At 51.6% G+C, this 19,315-nt stretch overlaps 1 protein-coding gene across 1 annotated transcript in view; it reads right to left on the bottom strand.

The window, feature by feature from the left end:
* Positions 1 to 19,315, bottom strand: part of EFR3B (EFR3 homolog B) — a 92,222-nt gene that overhangs the window by 62,229 nt on the left and 10,678 nt on the right. The window contains exons 2-3 of the mRNA XM_069011882.1: positions 8,699 to 8,775; positions 3,579 to 3,706 (exon numbers count right to left, since the gene is read on the bottom strand). Of these exons, the coding sequence (XP_068867983.1) occupies positions 3,579 to 3,706; positions 8,699 to 8,775 (205 nt within the window). The remainder of the gene's footprint in view (positions 1 to 3,578; positions 3,707 to 8,698; positions 8,776 to 19,315) is intronic.

Here is a 19,315-nt window from a genome sequence, read left to right as displayed (position 1 = left end):
AAGGGAAGGGATTTAGGGAAGGGCATCTGGGAATTTGGGAATGTGGGAATTTGGGAATCTGGGAATTTGGGAGAGGAAGGGAAGGGATTTAGGGAAGGGCATCTGGGAATTTGGGAATCTGGGAATTTGGGAAAGGAAGGGAATGGATTTGGGGAAGGGAATCTGGGAATTTGGGAATCTGGGAATTTGGGAAAGGAAGGGAAGGGATTTAGGGAAGGGCATCTGGGAATTTGGGAATGTGGGAATTTGGGAATCTGGGAATTTGGGAGAGGAAGGGAAGGGATTTAGGGAAGGGCATCTGGGAATTTGGGAATGTGGGAATTTGGGAATCTGGGAATTTGGGAGAGGAAGGGAAGGGATTTGGGGAAGGGCATCTGGGAATTCGGGAATGTGGGAATTTGGGAAAGGAAGGGAATGGATTTAGGGAAGGGAATGGATTTGGGAAGGGAATCCGGGAATTTGGGAATTTGGGAAAGGAAGGGAATGGATTTGGGGAAGGGAATGGATTTGGGAATCTGGGAATTTGGGAGAGGAAGGGAATGGATTTAGGGAAGGGATTTAGGGAAGGGAATCTGGGAATCTGTTCCATGGGACCCCTATCCCAGGCTGCTCCAAGCCCTTCCCAACCCTTCCCTGGATCCAGGGGCAGCCAAATCCCGGGAATAAAACAGCTCCTCCCTCCCTCTGGAATCTCAATCCCACAGCAGCTCCCAGATTGCCGAAGCTGGAGCGGCCAATCCCAAATTTTGGGATCTCCGGCCCAGTTCCTCCTTTTCCAGCTCCATTTCCACAGCCGGGATCTCCCTGGGCCAGCTTTTTCCAGGAAAAAGTCCCTGGAATTCCAGGTCCCGGCAGATAAAGCACGGGAAGATCGATCCCTTCTCCAGAGGCCCCAAAACTTGGGAATTCCGGCTCTGGGAATTGAGGAATTTCTCTGGGATTGCAGCCCCAGGCAATTCCAGAGGCTGGGACAACAAAATTCCCGGATATTGCTGGATCCGGAGGCTCCAGATGGGATAAGAGCAGGGAAAAAGCTCCGGAGCCGCTTCCAGCTCCTGGAAAAAGGCTGGGAACAACATTCCGAGCCTGACATTCCTGGATTCCCAGGTTCTTGGGGAGAACCGGATTGTCCGGGATCTTTGGGATTACCAGGATGGAAAAGGGAAGGAGAAACAACTCCCAGCATTCCCGAAATCCAGGTCAGCTCCATCCCGGCATTCCCAACTCCGAGATGCTGCTCCCGCTTCCCGAAGCGGCTCCGGCCTCATTCCGGGAGCTGAACTGGGAAAATCGGCCGCGTCTCCGACCCGATTCCGTCAGGAATTGATTCCCGGATCCGGGGGCTCGTCAGGAAAGCTCCGGAAGCTTTTTTGGATCCAAGGAATGTCAGGCAGAGCTTGGATCTTCCCATCATTCCCGGCATTCCCGGTGACAGGGACGAGCCTTTGAGGCTTTTCCAGCTCTTTTCCCGCTTTTTTGGCAGCTTCCCGCGGGATTTTCCTTCGTTCCGGAGCCGGGATCGATCCGGAGGCTGCTCCAAAGGGATGGAGCCTGCGGAGCTCTCCTGGAGTTTTTAGGGAGGGCGGGAAGGGATTTCCTGGGAAAGTTTGGCCGCAAGGGATGGAAAACCAAGGGAAGGGGCTCCAATCCCTATCCCGGGGAATCCCGGGGAATCCCGACCCCTCATCCCTGCTCCTGTTATCCCATGGGAATGGCGATCCCAAAAAGGCTGCTTCCCAAACATTCCCGGCCTCCATCCGGCTCTGGGAAAGCTGGGAAGTGCTGGAGATCCCATCCCTGGAGTTCCTGTCCCTGGAATTGTTCCCAAAACCTCTGGAATGGATCGGGGCCGGGGGGGACCCTCGGAAGCGCCGGGATGAAGGTCGGGATTGAGGATCTCCGGGGGCTTTTCCAGGTTTAGCCGTTCCAAGAGCGGAAGCGGCGCCCCCGGGGCCGCCCACGGAATCCCAGAGAGCCTCGGGAGCTGCCGGGGATCCGAGGAAATCCCGGGAAGAGCCACTGAGGGCCTGAAAGGTCGGGAAGGTGCCGAAGGCTCCGGATGCTGATCCAGAGAGAACAAATCCATCCCTATGGATACCCTGGGGGGAGGGGAGGGGCCGGGCTGGAATTCCCAGGGAATGCCCCCGGATCCCTGGCAGTGCCCAAGGAAAGGCTGGAGGAGCCTGGGATCATCGGGGGAGGTGCCAGGCTGGGAATGGGATGGGATTGAAGCTGCGTGGATCCCAGGCAAAGCATCCCGGGATTCTGGGATCCAGGAGGCTGCGAATCCATGCCCAGGGGTTTTTCTGGGAGTCGGGGATGGGAAAGGGAAGGGAGACCCTTCCTGGAGTGCCGAGATTGCCAGGGAAGGGCCTGGAGGCCGGAATTCCTTCCCGCAGAGGAGTCGGGATGGGGCTGGATCCAATGCCAGGCTGGGAGAGGCGGGAATGGAGGGATTTCCCTGGGAAAGGGGAGCTCGGGCTGGGATCTTGGGAAGGGATTCCCGGCTGCGCTGGAATTCCCAGGGAATCCCTGGGAGCATCCAAGGAAAGGCTGGATCCACCTGGGATCATCGGGGAAATGCCAGGATTGGAATGGGATGGGATTGGGATAGGATTGGGACGGGACTGGGACAGGACTGGGATGGGACTGGGATTGCGACTGGGACGGGATTGGGATGGGATTGGGATATGATTGGGATGGGATGGGATGGGATGGGATGGGATGGGATGGGATGGGATGGGATGGGATTGGGACTGGGGTGGGATGGGATGGGATTGGGATAGGATTGGGATGGGATTGGGATGGGATTGGGATTGGGATGGGAGTGGGACGGGATTGGGATGGGATGGGATGGGATGAGATGGGACTGGGATGGGACTGGGATGGGACTGGGATGGGATTGGGATGAGATTGGGATGGGATGGGATGGGATGGGATGGGATGGGATGGGATTGGGACGGGATTGGGATGGGATTGGGATAGGATTGGGACGGGATTGGGATATGATTGGGATGGGATGGGATGGGATGGGAGTGGGACTGGGGTGGGACTGGGGTGGGATGGGATGGGATTGGGACAGGATTGGGATGGGATGGGATGGGATGGGATGGGATTGGGATGGGATTGGGATGGGATGGGATGAGATGGGACTGGGATGGGACTGGGATGGGACTGGGATGGGATTGGGATGGGATTGGGACGGGATGGGATGGGATTGGGATGGGATTGGGATATGATTGGGATGGGATGGGATGGGATGAGATTGGGACAGGATTGGGACGGGATTGGGATGGGATGGGATGGGATGGGATGGGATGAGATGGGACTGGGATGGGACTGGGATAGGATTGGGATGGGATTGGGACGGGATTGGGATATGATTGGGATGGGATGGGATGGGATGGGATTGGGATGGGATTGGGATGGGATTGGGACTGGGGTGGGATGGGATGGGATGGGATGGGATTGGGACTGGGGTGGGACTGGGGTGGGATTGGGATGGGATTGGGATGGGATGGGATGGGACTGGAGGCCTTTTCCCAGGCAGCCCATGCCGGAATTCCGTAGCCGCTGACCCGTAGCGGTGCCGGCTGACGTCCCGGATCAGCCGCTCGGACAGGTAGGCTCCGATCCGATCCAGCTTTTCCGGAGCCGAGAGCGCGTAGAACGTCAGCTTCTCCATGTTGGTCTTCACCAGCCCATCCTGGAAACCGGCACCGGGAAAGGATTCCCGGGAAAAGCTCAGAGCCAGCCCGGAGAGTGCCACCAGCACCGGGATTGGGTTTGTTCCCAGCCCGGAGCCATCCCGGGGATTCCCATGGAATCCCAGCCCAGAAACGATCCCGGTTATTCCCAGCCCATGGAAACCCAGCTGGGAATGATCCCGGTTATTCCCGGCCAGGAACGATCCCGGTTATTCCCATCCCATGGAATGATCCCGGTTATTCCCAGCCCATGGAATGATCCCGGTTATTCCCAACCCATGGAATGATCCCGGTTATCCCCAGGCCATGGAATGATCCCGGTTATTCCCAGCCCATGGAAGATCCCGGTTATTCCCAGCCAGGAACGATCCCGGCTATTCCCAGCCCATGGAATGATCCCGGTTATTCCCAGCCCATGGAATGATTCCAGTTATTCCCAGCCCATGGAATCCCAGCCAGGAACGATCCCGGTTATTCCCATCCCATGGAATGATCTCGGTTATTCCCAGCCCATGGAATGATTCCAGTTATTCCCAGCCCATGGAATCCCAGCCAGGAACGATCCCGGTTATTCCCAGCTGGGAACAATCCCGGTTATTCCCAGCCAGGAACGATCCTGGTCATTCCCATCCCAAGGAATGATCCCGGTTATTCCCAACCCATGGAATGATCCCGGTCCTTCCCAGCCCATGAAATGATCCCGGTTATTCCCAGCCCATGGAATCCCAGCTGGGAATGATCCCGGTTATTCCCAGCCCATGGAATGATCCCAGTTATTCCCAACCCATGGAATGATCCCGGTTATTCCCATCCCATGGAATGATCCCGGTTATTCCCAGCCCATGGAAGATCCCGGTTATTCCCAGCCAGGAACGATCCCGGCTATTCCCAGCCCATGGAATGATCTCGGTTATTCCCAGCCCATGGAATGATTCCAGTTATTCCCAGCCCATGGAATCCCAGCCAGGAACGATCCCGGTTATTCCCAGCTGGGAACAATCCCGGTTATTCCCAGCCAGGAACGATCCTGGTCATTCCCATCCCAAGGAATGATCCCGGTTATTCCCAACCCATGGAATGATCCCGGTCCTTCCCAGCCCATGAAATGATCCCGGTTATTCCCAGCCCATGGAATCCCAGCTGGGAATGATGCCGGTTATTCCCAGCCCATGGAATGATCCCAGTTATTCCCAACCCATGGAATGATCCCGGTTATTCCCATCCCATGGAATGATCCCGGTTATTCCCAGCCCATGGAAGATCCCGGTTATTCCCAGCCAGGAACGATCCCGGCTATTCCCAGCCCATGGAATGATCTCGGTTATTCCCAGCCCATGGAATGATTCCAGTTATTCCCAGCCCATGGAATCCCAGCCAGGAACGATCCCGGTTATTCCCAGCTGGGAACAATCCCGGTTATTCCCAGCCAGGAACGATCCTGGTCATTCCCATCCCAAGGAATGATCCCGGTTATTCCCAACCCATGGAATGATCCTGGTTATTCCCAGCTGGGAACGATCCCGGTTATTCCAAACCCATGGAATGATCCCGGTCCTTCCCAGCCCATGGAACGATCCCAGTTATTCCCATACCAAGGAAGGATCCCGGTTATTCCCAGGCCATGGAATGATCCCGGTTATTCCCAACCCATGGAATGATCCCGGTTATTCCCAGCTGGGAACAATCCCGGTTATCCCCAGGCCATGGAATGATCCCGGTTATTCCCGGCCAGGAATGATCCCAGTTATTCCCAACCCATGGAATGATCCCGGTTATTCCCAGCTGGGAACAATCCCGGTTATTCCCATCCCATGGAATGATCCCGGTTATTCCCAGCTGGGAATGATCCCGCTCATTCCCATCCCATGGAATGATCCCGGTTATCCCCAGGCCATGGAATGATCCTGGTTATTCCCAGCCCATGAAATGATCCCAGTTATTCCCAGCCCATGGAATCCCAAATCCCAGCTGGGAATGATCCCAGTTATTCCTGGCCCATGGAATGATCCCGGTCATTCCCAGCCAGGAACGATCCCAGTTATTCCCAACCCATGGAATGATCCCGGTTATCCCCAGGCCATGGAATGATCCCGGTTATTCCCAGCCCATGGAATCCAAAATCCCAGCTGGGAATGATCCCGGTCATTCCCAGCCCATGGAATGATCCCAGTTATTCCCAACCCATGGAATGATCCCAGTTATTCCCAGCTGGGAACAATCCTGGTCATTCCCAGCCCATGGAATGATCCCAGTTATTCCCAACCCATGGAATGATCCCGGTCATTCCCAGCTGGGAACAATCCCGGTTATTCCCATCCCAGAATGATCCCGGTTATTCCCATCCCAGAATGATCCCGGTTATTCCCAGCCAGGAACGATCCCGGTTATTCCCATCCCGTGGAAAGATCCCGGTTATTCCCAGCTGGGAATGATCCCGGTCATTCCCATCCCATGGAATCCCGGCCGGGAATGATCCCGGTTATTCCCCCAACCCAGCTCCCTCTCCCGCTGGTTTCCCGTTCCAGCCGGGAAAAGGTTGGATTTGGGATGCTCCCCGTGGCTGATCCAGAGGGGAATTCCCAGATTCCCTGGAAGCACTGGGAATTTTGGGGCTGGAAAACCTGGAGATCCCAAGAGAGCCCCGCCCTTGGAAAATCCCGAATCCCAAACCTCACATCCCAAATCCTGAAAAAATACGGATGCGATCCCATCCCCCACCCTCCCAAATCCCAAATCCCAAATCCTGGGAAAAGGATTGGAATGAGTCCCCCACCCTCCCATCCGCCCAAATCCCAAATCCTGGGGAAAAGCAGGGTCGGATCCAATCCCTCACCCTCCCATCCGCCCAAATCCCAAATTCCAGATCCCAAATCCCAGGAAAAGCAGGATTGGATCCCATTCCCCACCTTCCCACCCAGATCCCAAATCCCAAATCCCAAACTTCAGATCCCAAATCCTGGAAAAAGCAGGATCAGATCCAATCCCTCGTCCTCCCATCCACCCAAATCCCAGATCTCAAATCCCATATTTTGGACCCCAAAGACCAGATCCCAAATTCCAGACCCCCAATCCCAAATTCCGGATCCCAAATCGCAAATCCCAGACCCCAAACCCCAAACCCCAAATTCCAAACCCCAGACCAAAAACCCCAAACCCCAAATTCCCAACCCAAATCCCAGACCCCAAATCCCAAATTCCAAACCCCAAATCCCAAACCCCAAATCCCAAACCCCAGATCCCAAACCCCAAACCCCAAATTCCAAACCCCAAATCCCGGACCCCAAATTCCAGACCCCAAATCCCAGATCCCAAATCCCAAACCCCAAATCCCAAACCCCAAACCCCAAACCCCAAACCCCAAATTCCAAATCCCGAACCCCAAACCCCAAATCCCAAACCCCAAATCCCAGACCCCAAATCCCAAACCCGAAATCCCAAACCCCAAATCCCAAAACCCCAAATCCCAAACCCCAATCCCAAATCCCAGACCCCAAACCCCAAATCCCAAATCCCAGACCCCAATCCCAAATCCCAGACCCCAAACCCCAATTCCCACACCCCAAACCTCAAATCCCAAACCCGAAATCCCAAACCCCAAACCCCAAATCCCAAATCCCAAACCCCAAATCCCAAACCCCAAATCCCAAATCCCAAACCCCAAATCTCAAACCCCAAATCCCAGAACCCAAATCCCAAATCCCAAACCCCAAATCCCAAATCCCAAATCCCAAACCCCAAATCCCAAACCCCAAACCCCAAACCCCAAACCCAAAACCCCAAATTCCAAACCCCAAATCCCAAACCCCAAATCCCAAACCCCAAACCCCAAATTCCGGACCCCAAATCCCAGCTCCCAAATCCCAAATTCCCAACCCCAAACCCCAAATCCCAAACCCCAAATCCCAGACCCCAAATCCTGAATCCCAAACCCCAAATCCCAAACCCCAAATCCCAGACCCCAATCCCAAATCCCAAACCCCAAACCCCAAATCCCAAATCCCAAACCCCAAATCCCAGAAAAAGCTGGATCACCTCCCACGCCCCTCCTCCCTTCCCCCCACCCCAAATCCCCACCGGGAATCTTTGGCACCTCCCCCATCCCATCCCATCCCATCCCATCCCATCCCATCCCATCCCATCCCACCCATCCCATCCCCATCCCATCCCACCCATTTATCCCACTTATCCCATTTATCCCACTTATCCCATTTATCCCATCCCATCCCATCCCATCCCATCCCATCCCATCCCATCCCATCCCATTTATCCCATCCCATCCCATCCCATCCCATCCCACCCCTCCCATCCCATCCCATTTATCCCATCCCATCCCATCCCATCCCATCCCACTTATCCCACTTATCCCATTTATCCCACTTATCCCATTTATCCCATCCCATCCCATCCCATTTATCCCATCCCATCCCATCCCATTTATCCCATCCCATCCCATCCCATCCCATCCCACCCCTCCCATCCCATCCCATTTATCCCATCCCATCCCATCCCATCCCATCCCACCCATCCCATCCCATCCCACTTATCCCACTTATCCCATTTATCCCACTTATCCCATTTATCCCATCCCATCCCATCCCATTTATCCCATCCCATCCCATCCCACCCCTCCCATCCCATCACATTTATCCCACTTATCCCATTTATCCCACTTATCCCATTTATCCCATCCCATCTCATCCCATCCCATCCCACCCCACCCCTCCCATCCCATCCCATTTATCCCACTTATCCCATTTATCCCATCCCATCCCACCCCATCCCATCCCATCCCATCCCATCCCATCCCATCCCACCCCACCCCTCCCATCCCATCCCATTTATCCCACTTATCCCATTTATCCCATCCCATCCCATCCCATCCCATCCCATCCCATCCCATCCCAATCCCATCCCATCCCATCCCCCACCTTCCCACGGGGAATTCCGGGGCTGGGGGCGCTCCCAGATTCCCGGGAACTCTCTGGGATTACCTCGGGATCCTCGGGGAAGATGTTGTCCACCAGGCGCTTGTAGCGGGGCCGGAGCGCGCCGCAGCAGCCGCACACGCCTGGAAAAGGCAGCGGCAGCGCTCAGGGAACGCCGGCCGGCGGGAAAAACATTCCCGGGTGGCGGGAAAACATTCCGGGATGGTGGGAAAATATTCCGGGATGGCGGGAAAATATTCCGGGATGGAGGGAAACCATTCCAGGATGGAGGGAAACCATTCCAGGATGGCGGGAAAACATTCCAGGATGGAGGGAAAATATTCCAGGATGGCGGGAAAACATTCCCGGATGGTGGGAAATGCTCCCGGATGGCGGGAAAATATTCCGGGATGGCGGGAAAATCATTCCAGGATGGAGGGAAAATATTCCGGGATGGCGGGAAACCATTCCCGGATGGAGGGAAACCATTCCAGGATGGCGGGAAAAATTCCGGGATGGCGGGAAAATATTCCGGGATGGAGGGAAACCATTCCAGGATGGCAGGAAAATATTCCCGGATGGCGGGAAAATATTCCCGGATGGCGGGAAAATATTCCGGGATGGCGGGAAACCATTCCCGGATGGCGGGAAAAATTCCAGGATGGCGGGAAAATATTCCGGGATGGCGGGAAAATCATTCCCGGATGGAGGGAAAAATTCCCAGATGGAGGGAAAATATTCCCGGATGGCGGGAAACCATTCCCGGATGGCGGGAAACCATTCCGGGATGGCGAGAAAATATTCCGGGATGGAGGGAAACCATTCCAGGATGGCAGGAAAATATTCCCGGGTGGCGGGAAAATATTCCTGGATGGAGGGAAAATATTCCGGGATGGCGGGAAACCATTCCGGGATGGCGGGAAAACATTCCGGGATGGAGGGAAAATATTCCAGGATGGCGGGAAACCATTCCCGGATGGAGGGAAACCATTCCAGGATGGCGGGAAAAATTCCAGGATGGCGGGAAAATATTCCGGGATGGCGGGAAAATCATTCCCGGATGGAGGGAAAAATTCCCAGATGGAGGGAAAATATTCCCAGATGGCGGGAAAACATTCCAGGATGGAGGGAAAATATTCCAGGATGGCGGGAAAATCATTCCAGGATGGCGGGAAACCATTCCTGGATGGCAGGAAAATATTCCCAGATGGAGGGAAAATATTCCCAGATGGAGGGAAAATATTCCGGGATGGCGGGAAAATATTCCGGGATGGAGGGAAACCATTCCAGGATGGCAGGAAAATATTCCCGGATGGCGGGAAAATATTCCGGGATGGAGGGAAACCATTCCGGGATGGAGGGAAAATATTCCGGGATGGCGGGAAAACATTCCCGGATGGCGGGAAACCATTCCCGGATGGCGGGAAAATATTCCCGGATGGCGGGAAAACATTCCTGGATGGTGGGAAACGCTCCCGGATGGCGGGAAAATATTCCCGGGTGGTGGGAAAAACCATTCCTGGATGGCAGGAAACCATTCCCAGATGGAGGGAAACCATTCCAGGATGGCGGGAAAAATATTCCCAGATGGCGGGAAAAGTTCCTGGATGGCGGGAAACCATTCCGGGATGGCGGAAAAACCATTCCGGGATGGCGGGAAAACATTCCAGGACAGGAGGAAAAATTCCCGGATGGCGGGAAAACCATTCCCGATGGGAAAGCATTCCCAGATGGCGGGAAAAACCATTCCCGGATGGCGGGAAAACATTCCAGGATGGAGGGAAAATATTCCAGGATGGAGGGAAAACATTGCTGGATGGCGGGAAAAATTCCTGGATGGCGGGAAAATCATTCCAGGATGGCGGGAAAATATTCCCGGATGGCGGGAAAATATTCCCAGGTGGTGGGAAAAACCATTCCTGGATGGTGGAAAACCATTCCCGGATGGAGGGAAACACTCCCGGATGGCGGGAAAATATTCCGGGATGGTGGGAAACCATTCCAGGATGGCAGGAAAATATTCCCGGATGGCAGGAAAATATTCCGGGTGGCGGGAAAATATTCCAGGATGGCGGGAAACCGTTCCAGGATGGCGGGAAAAATTCCTGGATGGCGGGAAAACATTCCCGGGAGGTGGGAAAAACCATTCCTGGATGGTGGGAAACCATTCCCGGATGGCGGGAAAAATTCCTGGATGGTGGCAAAACATTCCCAGATGGAGGGAAACCATTCCTGGATGGTGGCAAAAACCATTCCCGGATGGCGGGAAACACTCCCAGATGGCGGGAAAATATTCCGGGATGGTGGGAAACCATTCCAGGATGGCGGGAAAAATTATTCCCAGATGGCGGGAAAAACATTCCCAGATGGCAGCAAAAAATTCCTGGCGGGAAAACATTCCAGGATGGCGGGAAAAATTCCCGGATGGCGGCAAAACATTCCTGGATGGTGGGAAATCATTCCCGGATGGCGGGAAAAATTCCCGGATGGCGGGAAAATATTCCAGGATGGAGGCAAAGGGCGGGAGAGGCCTCAGAGGCAGCAAATCCCGGAATTTTCCCGGCGCCAATTCCGTGGGAAGCGAATTCGGGAGGCGATTCCCAAGGGATTGGGGGGGGGAGGGGGCGTTGCCATGGCAGGAAGTGCCGGAATTCCCAAACTTTCCGGGATTTTTTTTATTCATTCCTCAAAATTCCCACATTTTCTGGGATTTTTTTTTTCCGGGATTTTTTTTTATTCATTCTCCAAATTTCCCACATTTTCCGGGATTTTTTTTCCATTCCCTGAAATTCCCACATTTTCCAGGATTTTTTTTTTTATATTCCCCGAAATTTCCACTTTTTCCAAGATTTTTTTTCCCAGGATTTTTTTTTTCCCTTTCCCCAAAATTCCCACTTTTTCCAGGATTTTTTTTTCCGGGATTTTTTTTTTTCCCTTTCCCCAAAATTACCACATTTTCCAGGATTTTTTTTCAGGATTTTTTTCTCCCTGAAATTCCCACATTTTCCAGGATTTTTTTTTATTCATTCTCCAAAATTCCCACATTTTCTGGGATTTTTTTTTTCATTCCCTGAAATTCCCGCATTTTCTGGGATTTTTTTTTTCCGGGATTTTTTTTCCCCTTTCTCCAAAATTCCCACATTTTCCAGGATTTTTTTTTCCAGGATTTTTTTTCCCATTCCCCAAAATTCCCACATTTTCCAGGATTTTTTTCTCCCCGAAATTCCCACATTTTCCGGGATTTTTTTTTTCCCTTTCCCCAAAATTCCCACATTTTCTGGGATTTTTTTCCGGGATTTTTTTTTTCCAGGACTTTTTTTCCCCTTTCCCCAAAATTCCCACATTTTCCGGGATTTTTTTTTTTCATTCCTCGAAATTCCCACATTTTCCAGGATATTTTTTTTCTCCCCGAAATTCCCACTTTTTCCGAGATTTTTTTTTCCCATTCCCCAAAATTCCCACATTTTCCGGGATTCTTTTTCCCGGGATTTTGTTTTTCCCTTTCCCCAAAATTCCCACCTTTTCCAGGATATTTTTTTTCCAGGATTTTTTTTCCCATTCCCTGAAATTCCCACATCTTTCGGGATATTTTTTTCTCCCCAAAATTCCCACACTTCCCGGGATTTTTTTTCCCATTCCCCAAAATTCCGACATTTCCGGGATTTTTTTTTTTTCTCCCTGAAATTCCCCCATTTCCCCAAAACTCCGGGATCCTCCCCCGAAATCCCTCCCACCTGGAAAACCGGGAATTGTCCCCGCTGGAGTCTCAGCACATTCCCAGGAAAAAACAACCCCGGGAATGTTTCCCAGCAGGGCCAAATCCCGAATCCCAGAGAGCCGGGAGGATTTTTGGGATCCAGCCAGGAATTCCCACATTTTCCAGGATTTTTTTCCCCCTCCCAGAATTCCCAACCTTCCACCATGCCCAGATCCCAATGGGAATGCGGAGCCGAGGCCTCCTCCGAGCCCCAAAAACTGGGAATAAACCGGGAATAAACCGGGAATAAACCGGGAACTGGGATGAATCCCCAAAAACCAGGAAAAATCCTGAAAAACTGGGATAAAGCCTTAAAAATCCGGGATAAAGCCTGAAAAAAACGGGACAGAGCCTGGAAAACCGGGATAGAGCCTGGAAAAAATGGGAGAAATCCCTAAAAACCGGGATAGAGCCTGGAAAACTGGGATAGAGCCCGGAAAACCGAGATAGAGCCTGAAAAACTGGGATAAATCCCCAAAAACCAGGAAAAATCCTGAAAAACTGGGATAAAGCCTTAAAAATCTGGGATAAAGCCTGAAAAACCGGGCTAGAGCCTGGAAAACCAGGATAAATCCCGAAAAACCATGAGAAATCCCTAAAAACCATGAGAAATCCCTAAAAACCACGAGAAATCCCTAAAAAACTGGGATAGGCCCTGAAAAAACTGGGATAAATCCTTTAAAAAACGGGATAAATCCTGGAAAAAGGGGGATAAACCCTTATAAACTCTTATAAACCGGGATAAAGCCTTAAAAACCGGGATAATTCCATAAAAACCGGGATAAATCTTGGAAAAAAAACGGGATAATTCCATAAAAACCGGGATAAATCCCGAAAAACTGGGATAAATGCCTAAAAACCGGGATGGAGCCTGAAAAACTGGGATAGAGCCTGGAAAATCTGGGATAGAGCCTGAAAAATCTGGGATGAATCCCCAAAAATCAGGAAAAATCCAGAAAAACTGGGATAAAGCCTGAAAAATCTGGGATAGAGCCCAAAAAACTGGGATAAATCCCTAAAAACTGGGATAGAGCCTAAAAAACAGGATAGAGCCTGAAAAACTGGGATAAATCCCTAAAAACCGGGATAGAGCCTGAAAATCCGGGATAAAGCCCAAAAAAATGGGATAGAACTTGAAAAAACTGGGATAGATCCTTAAAAATCTGGGATAAAGCCCAAAAAACTGGGATAAATCCCTAAAAACTGGGATAGAGCCTAAAAAACTGGGATAGAACCTGAAAAAATCAGGATAAATCCCGAAAAACTGGGATAGATCCTTTAAAAAATGGGATAAATCCTGGAAAAAAGGGGATAAACCCTTATAAACCGGGATAGAGCCTGAAAAACCGGGATAATTCCATAAAACCCGGGATAAATCCCAAAAAACCGGGATAGAGCCTTAGAAACTGGAATAAATCCCAAAAAACTGGGATAAATGCCTAAAAACCAGGATAAATCCCAAAAAACTGGGATAAACCCTTAAAAACTGGGATAGAACCTTAATAAAACAGGATAAATCCCGAAAAACTGGGAGAGATCCCGAAAAACCACGAGAAATCCTGAAAAACTGGGATAGGCCCTGAAAAACTGGGAGAAATCCTTAAAAAAATGGGATAAATCCTGGAAAAAGGGGGATAAACCCTTATAAACTGGGATAAACCCTTATAAACTGGGATAAAGCCTTAAAAACCGGGATAAATCCTGAAAAACTGGGATAGAGCCTTAGAAACCAGAATAAATCCCAAAAAACTGGGAGAGATCCCGAAAAACCACGAGAAATCCTGAAAAACTGGGAGAAGTCCCTTAAAAAACGGGATAAATCCTAAAAAAAGGGCGATAAACCCTTATAAACCGGGATAAAGCCTTAAAAACCGGGATAAATCTTGGAAAAAACCCGGGATAATTCCATAAAACCCGGGATAAATCTTGGAAAAAACCCGGGATAATTCCATAAAAACCAGGATAAATCCGGAAAAACCCGGGATAAACGCCTAAAAACCGGGATAAATCCTGAAAAACCGGGATAAATCTTGGAAAAAAACGGGATAAATCCTGAAAAACCCGGGATAAATGCCTAAAACCGGGATAAAAACCGGGATAGAGCCTGAAAAACCGGGATAATTCCATAAAAACCGGGATAAATCCCAAAAACCCGGGATAGAGCCTTAGAAACCGGAATAAATCCCAAAAAACTGGGATAAATCCCTAAAAACCAGGATAAATCCCAAAAAACTGGGCTAGATACCTAAAACCCACGAGAAATCCTGAAAAACTGGGATAGGCCCTGAAAGAACCGGGAGAAATCCTTAAAAAAATGGGATAAATCCTGGAAAAAAGGGGATAAACCCTTATAAACTGGGATAAACCCTTATAAACCGGGATAATTCCATAAAAACCGGGATAAATCCCGAAAAACTGGGATAAATGCCTAAAAACCGGGATGGAGCCTGAAAAACTGGGATAGAGCCTGGAAAAAATGGGATAGAGCCTGAAAAATCTGGGATGAATCCCCAAAAATCAGGAAAATTCCAGAAAAACTGGGATAAAGCCTGAAAAATCCGGGATAGAGCCCAAAAAACTGGGATAAATCCCTAAAAACTGGGATAGAGCCTAAAAAATCGGGATAGAGCCTAAAAAACAGGATAGAGCCTGAAAAACTGGGATAGATCCCTAAAAACCGGGATAGAGCCTGAAAAACTGGGATGAATCCCTAAAAACCGGGATAGAGCCTGGAAAACTGGGATGAATCCCTAAAAACCGGGATAGAGCCTGAAAATCCGGGATAAAGCCCAAAAAAATGGGATAGAACTTGAAAAACTGGGCTAGATCCTTAAAAACTGGGATAAAGCCTTAAAAACCCAGGAAAAATCCTGAAAAACTGGGATAAAGCCTTAAAAATCTGGGATAAAGCCCAAAAAACTGGGATAAATCCCTAAAAACCGGGATAGAGCCTGAAAAACCGGGATAATTCCATAAAAACCGGGATAAATCCCAAAAACCCGGGATAGAGCCTTAGAAACCGGAATAAATCCCAAAAAACTGGGATAAATCCCTAAAAACCAGGATAAATCCCAAAAAACTGGGCTAGATACCTAAAACCCACGAGAAATCCTGAAAAACTGGGATAAATCCTTTAAAAATCGGGATAAATCCTAAAAAAAGGGGGATAAACCCTTATAAACCGGGATAAAGCCTTAAAAACCGGGATAAATCTTGGAAAAAATCCGGGATAAATCCTGAAAAACTGGGATAGAGCCTTAGAAACCAGAATAAATCCCAAAAAACTGGGAGAGATCCTGAAAAACCACGAGAAATCCCTAAAAACCACGAGAAATCCTGAAAAACTGGGAGAAGTCCTTTAAAAAACGGGATAAATCCTAAAAAAAAGGGGATAAACCCTTATAAACTGGGATAAAGCCTTAAAACCCGGGATAAATCTTGGAAAAAACCCGGGATAATTCCATAAAAACCAGGATAAATCTTGGAAAAAACCCGGGATAATTCCATAAAAACCAGGATAAATCCGGAAAAACCCGGGATAAACGCCTAAAAACTGGGATAAATCCTGAAAAACCGGGATAAATCTTGGAAAAAAACGGGATAAATCCTGAAAAACCCGGGATAAATGCCTAAAACCGGGATAAATCCTGAAAACCCGGGATAAACCGACGCAGACCTGGAGGAAACCAGGGAAATTTTCCCGGTGTTTTTCCCCCCCCCCTCGTGTTTCATTCCCAGTTTTCCAAGGGAAGCGCCGCTGCCGAGCCTGGAGCCGCTTCCCAAACATTCCCGAAGGATGGAGCCGCCCCAATTCCCGCCAGAATTCCCAGAAATTCCCCCTTTCCCAACCCCGCATTCCCTCGGAATCCTCCCCCTCCCCCACTCCCCCTCCCCCCCCCCCATTCCCAATCCCGGCACGGCCCCAAACGCGGCTGGGAAAACAAAAAATCCTGGGGAAAAAAAACCGGGAAAAAAAACCCAAAAACCTGGAAAAATCACGGGGGGGGGGGGGGGGGGGGGGGGGGAAATCCTGGAAAAATCCCCCTCCCCTTCCCATTCCCAATCCCGATCCAGCGGGAAAATTCCCGAGGTTTTGGGGCCGTACCTGCTCCAGGCACGGGCAGCATTTCCCAGGAGCAGAGCGGGAATGCCGGGAATGCGATCCAGGGGCTCAGGGCCATGATCCCGCGGGATCGGGATTTTCGGGATTTTGGGGATGGGGATTTTCGGGATGGGGGTGGGGATGGGAATTCCCGCGGCTCCCGGCGGCTCCCGGCGGCCGCATCGCTCCCAAGGGATGCGGGAAAAACGCGGGAGCCGCTGCTGAGTCACTCGGGCGGCTCCCGCTGGAAAAGCGGGAATGCGGCTGGAAAAGCGGGAATGCGGCTGGAAAAGCGGGAATGGCGGGGGGGAGGGGGGGGCGGGGAGGGATTTTTCCAAAGGTTGGGAATGCAGAGCATGGCACGGTTTTGGTTTGGGGTTTTTTTTTGGGAATGATGGACGGGGGAGGGGAGGCGATGGAGGAGCGGAATCCCGGGATGCGCCGGAATCCCGGGATGCGCCGGAGGAGAGGCGGGAAGCGGCTCCGCCTCCTCCTCCTCCTCCTCCTCCTCCTCCTCATCCCTCGGGAATTTCTGTTGGGAACGGAGCGAGGGAAAAGCGGCGGCTCCGGCAGATTCCCGGGATTTCAGGGAGTCTGGGAATGCTTTGGGTGGGAAGGGAGAGGAAATCCCAAATCCATCCCAAATCCCATCCCAAATCCATCCCAAATCCATCCCAACCCCATCCCAAATCCATCCCAACCCCATCCCAAATCCATCCCAACCCCATCCCAAATCCATCCCAAATCCTATCCCAAATCCCAACCCCATCCCAACCCCATCCCAACCCCATCCCAACCCCATCCCAAATCCCATCCCAAATCCATCCCAAATCCATCCCAACCCCATCCCAAATCCCATCCCAAATCCATCCCAAATCCACCCCAAATCCCATCCCAAATCCATCCCAACCCCATCCCAAATCCATCCCAAATCCATCCCAAATCCATCCCAAATCCATCCCAAATCCATCCCAAATCCCATCCCAACCCCATCCCAAATCCCATCCCAAATCCATCCCAAATCCATCCCAAATCCACCCCAACCCCATCCCAAATCCATCCCAAATCCATCCCAAATCCATCCCAAATCCATCCCAAATCCCATCCCAAATCCATCCCAACCCCATCCCAAATCCATCCCAACCCCATCCCAAATCCATCCCAAATCCCATCCCAACCCCATCCCAAATCCCATCCCAAATCCATCCCAAATCCACCCCAACCCCATCCCAAATCCATCCCAACCCCATCCCAAATCCATCCCAAATCCATCCCAAATCCATCCCAAATCCCAACCCAATCCCAAATCCACCCCAAACTCCATCCCAACCCCATCCCAAATCCATCCCAAATCCCAACCCCATCCCAACCCCATCCCAAATCCCATCCCAACCCATCCCAAATCCATCCCAACCCCATCCCAAATCCCAACCCCAAATCCCAAATCCATCCCAAATCCATCCCAAATCCATCCCAACCCCACCCCAAATCCACCCCACCCCCATCCCATTCCCGGGATCCAGGGGCAGCCACAGCTCCTCTGGGAATTCCAGCCCAGCCGGGAATTCCTTCCCAAAAACCCCACCCCAATCCCCCCCTTTCCCCCTTTTCCCGCCATTCCAGGCCCTTTCCCAAGGTTTCACCCCCATCCCGCATCCGGATCCCACCTGGATCCCGCCTCATTCCCAAATCCCGGCCGGAATTGGGATTTTGGGGATCCGGGCACGGCTGAACTCCCAAAAATCCCCCCAAAAAACTCCGAAATCCCTGGAAAATGCTTCCCTTATTCCCAGATTTTTGGGGTGGTTTTTTTTTCCCTGATCCCTTTCCCTGTCCCGTTTGCCGGGAATGAGCAGGAAAAGCCTCTGGATGCGGCGTCCCAGGCCCGGGATTTGCTCCACGAGGGCGCCCCAGGTGACCGGGAATAAATCCCGAGGAAATCCGGGAGAATCCCGCCCTGATCCGCCCGGCCCGGGGAGGTCATCCCGTAATCCCGGGAAAAAGGGCGGCCTCGGGAAAGGGGGAAAGGAGGGGAAAAAAGGGGGAAAAGGGGGTGGAAAAAACGGGGGGAAAAGGAGGGAAAAAAGGGGGAAAAAGGGAGGGAGAAAAAGGGGGGAAAGGAGGGAAAAAAGGGGGGAAAAGGGGGGGAAAAAGGGGGGGAAAAGGGGGGGAAAAAGGGGGGGAAAGGAGGGAAAAAAGGGGGGAAAAGGAGGGGAAAAAGGGGGGAAAAGGGGGGGAAAAAGGGGGGAAAAGGGGGGGAAAATGGGGGGGAAGGAGGGGAAAAAAGGGGGAAAAGGGGGCGGAAAAAACGGGGGAAAAGGAGGGAAAAAGGGGGGGAAAAGGGGGGGAAAAAGGGGGGGAAAGGAGGGAAAAAGGGGGGAAAAGGGGGGGAAAAAGGGGGGGAAAGGGGGAGAAAAAGGGGGGGAAAGGAGGGGAAAAGGAGGGGAAAATGGGGGAGAAAGGGGGGGAAAAGGAGGGGAAAAGGGGGGGAAAGGAGGGAAAAAAGGGGGGAAAGGAGGGAAAAAGGGGGGGAAAAGGGGAGGAAAAAGGGGGGGAAAAGGAGAGAAAAAAGGGGGGAAAAAGGGGGGGAAAAAGGGGGGGAAATGAGGGAAAAAAAGGGGGGGAAAGGAGGGAAAAAGGGGGGGAAAAGGGGGGGAAAAGGGGGGAAAAGGGAGGGAGAAAAAGGGGGGAAAGGAGGGAAAAAAGGGGGGAAAAGGGGGGGAAAAAGGGGGGGAAAAGGGGAGGAAAAAGGGGGGGAAAGGAGGGAAAAGAAGGGGGGAAAAGGAGGGAAAAAAGGGGGGAAAAGGGGGGGGAAAGGGGGGAA

The sequence above is a fragment of the Aphelocoma coerulescens genome, chromosome 3 (assembly GCF_041296385.1).
Source record: "Aphelocoma coerulescens isolate FSJ_1873_10779 chromosome 3, UR_Acoe_1.0, whole genome shotgun sequence".
In the NCBI taxonomy this organism is placed as follows: domain Eukaryota; kingdom Metazoa; phylum Chordata; class Aves; order Passeriformes; family Corvidae; genus Aphelocoma; species Aphelocoma coerulescens.
The sequence above is the reverse complement of the archived record's forward strand: the minus strand, read 5'-3'. Positions and strand labels throughout refer to the sequence as shown.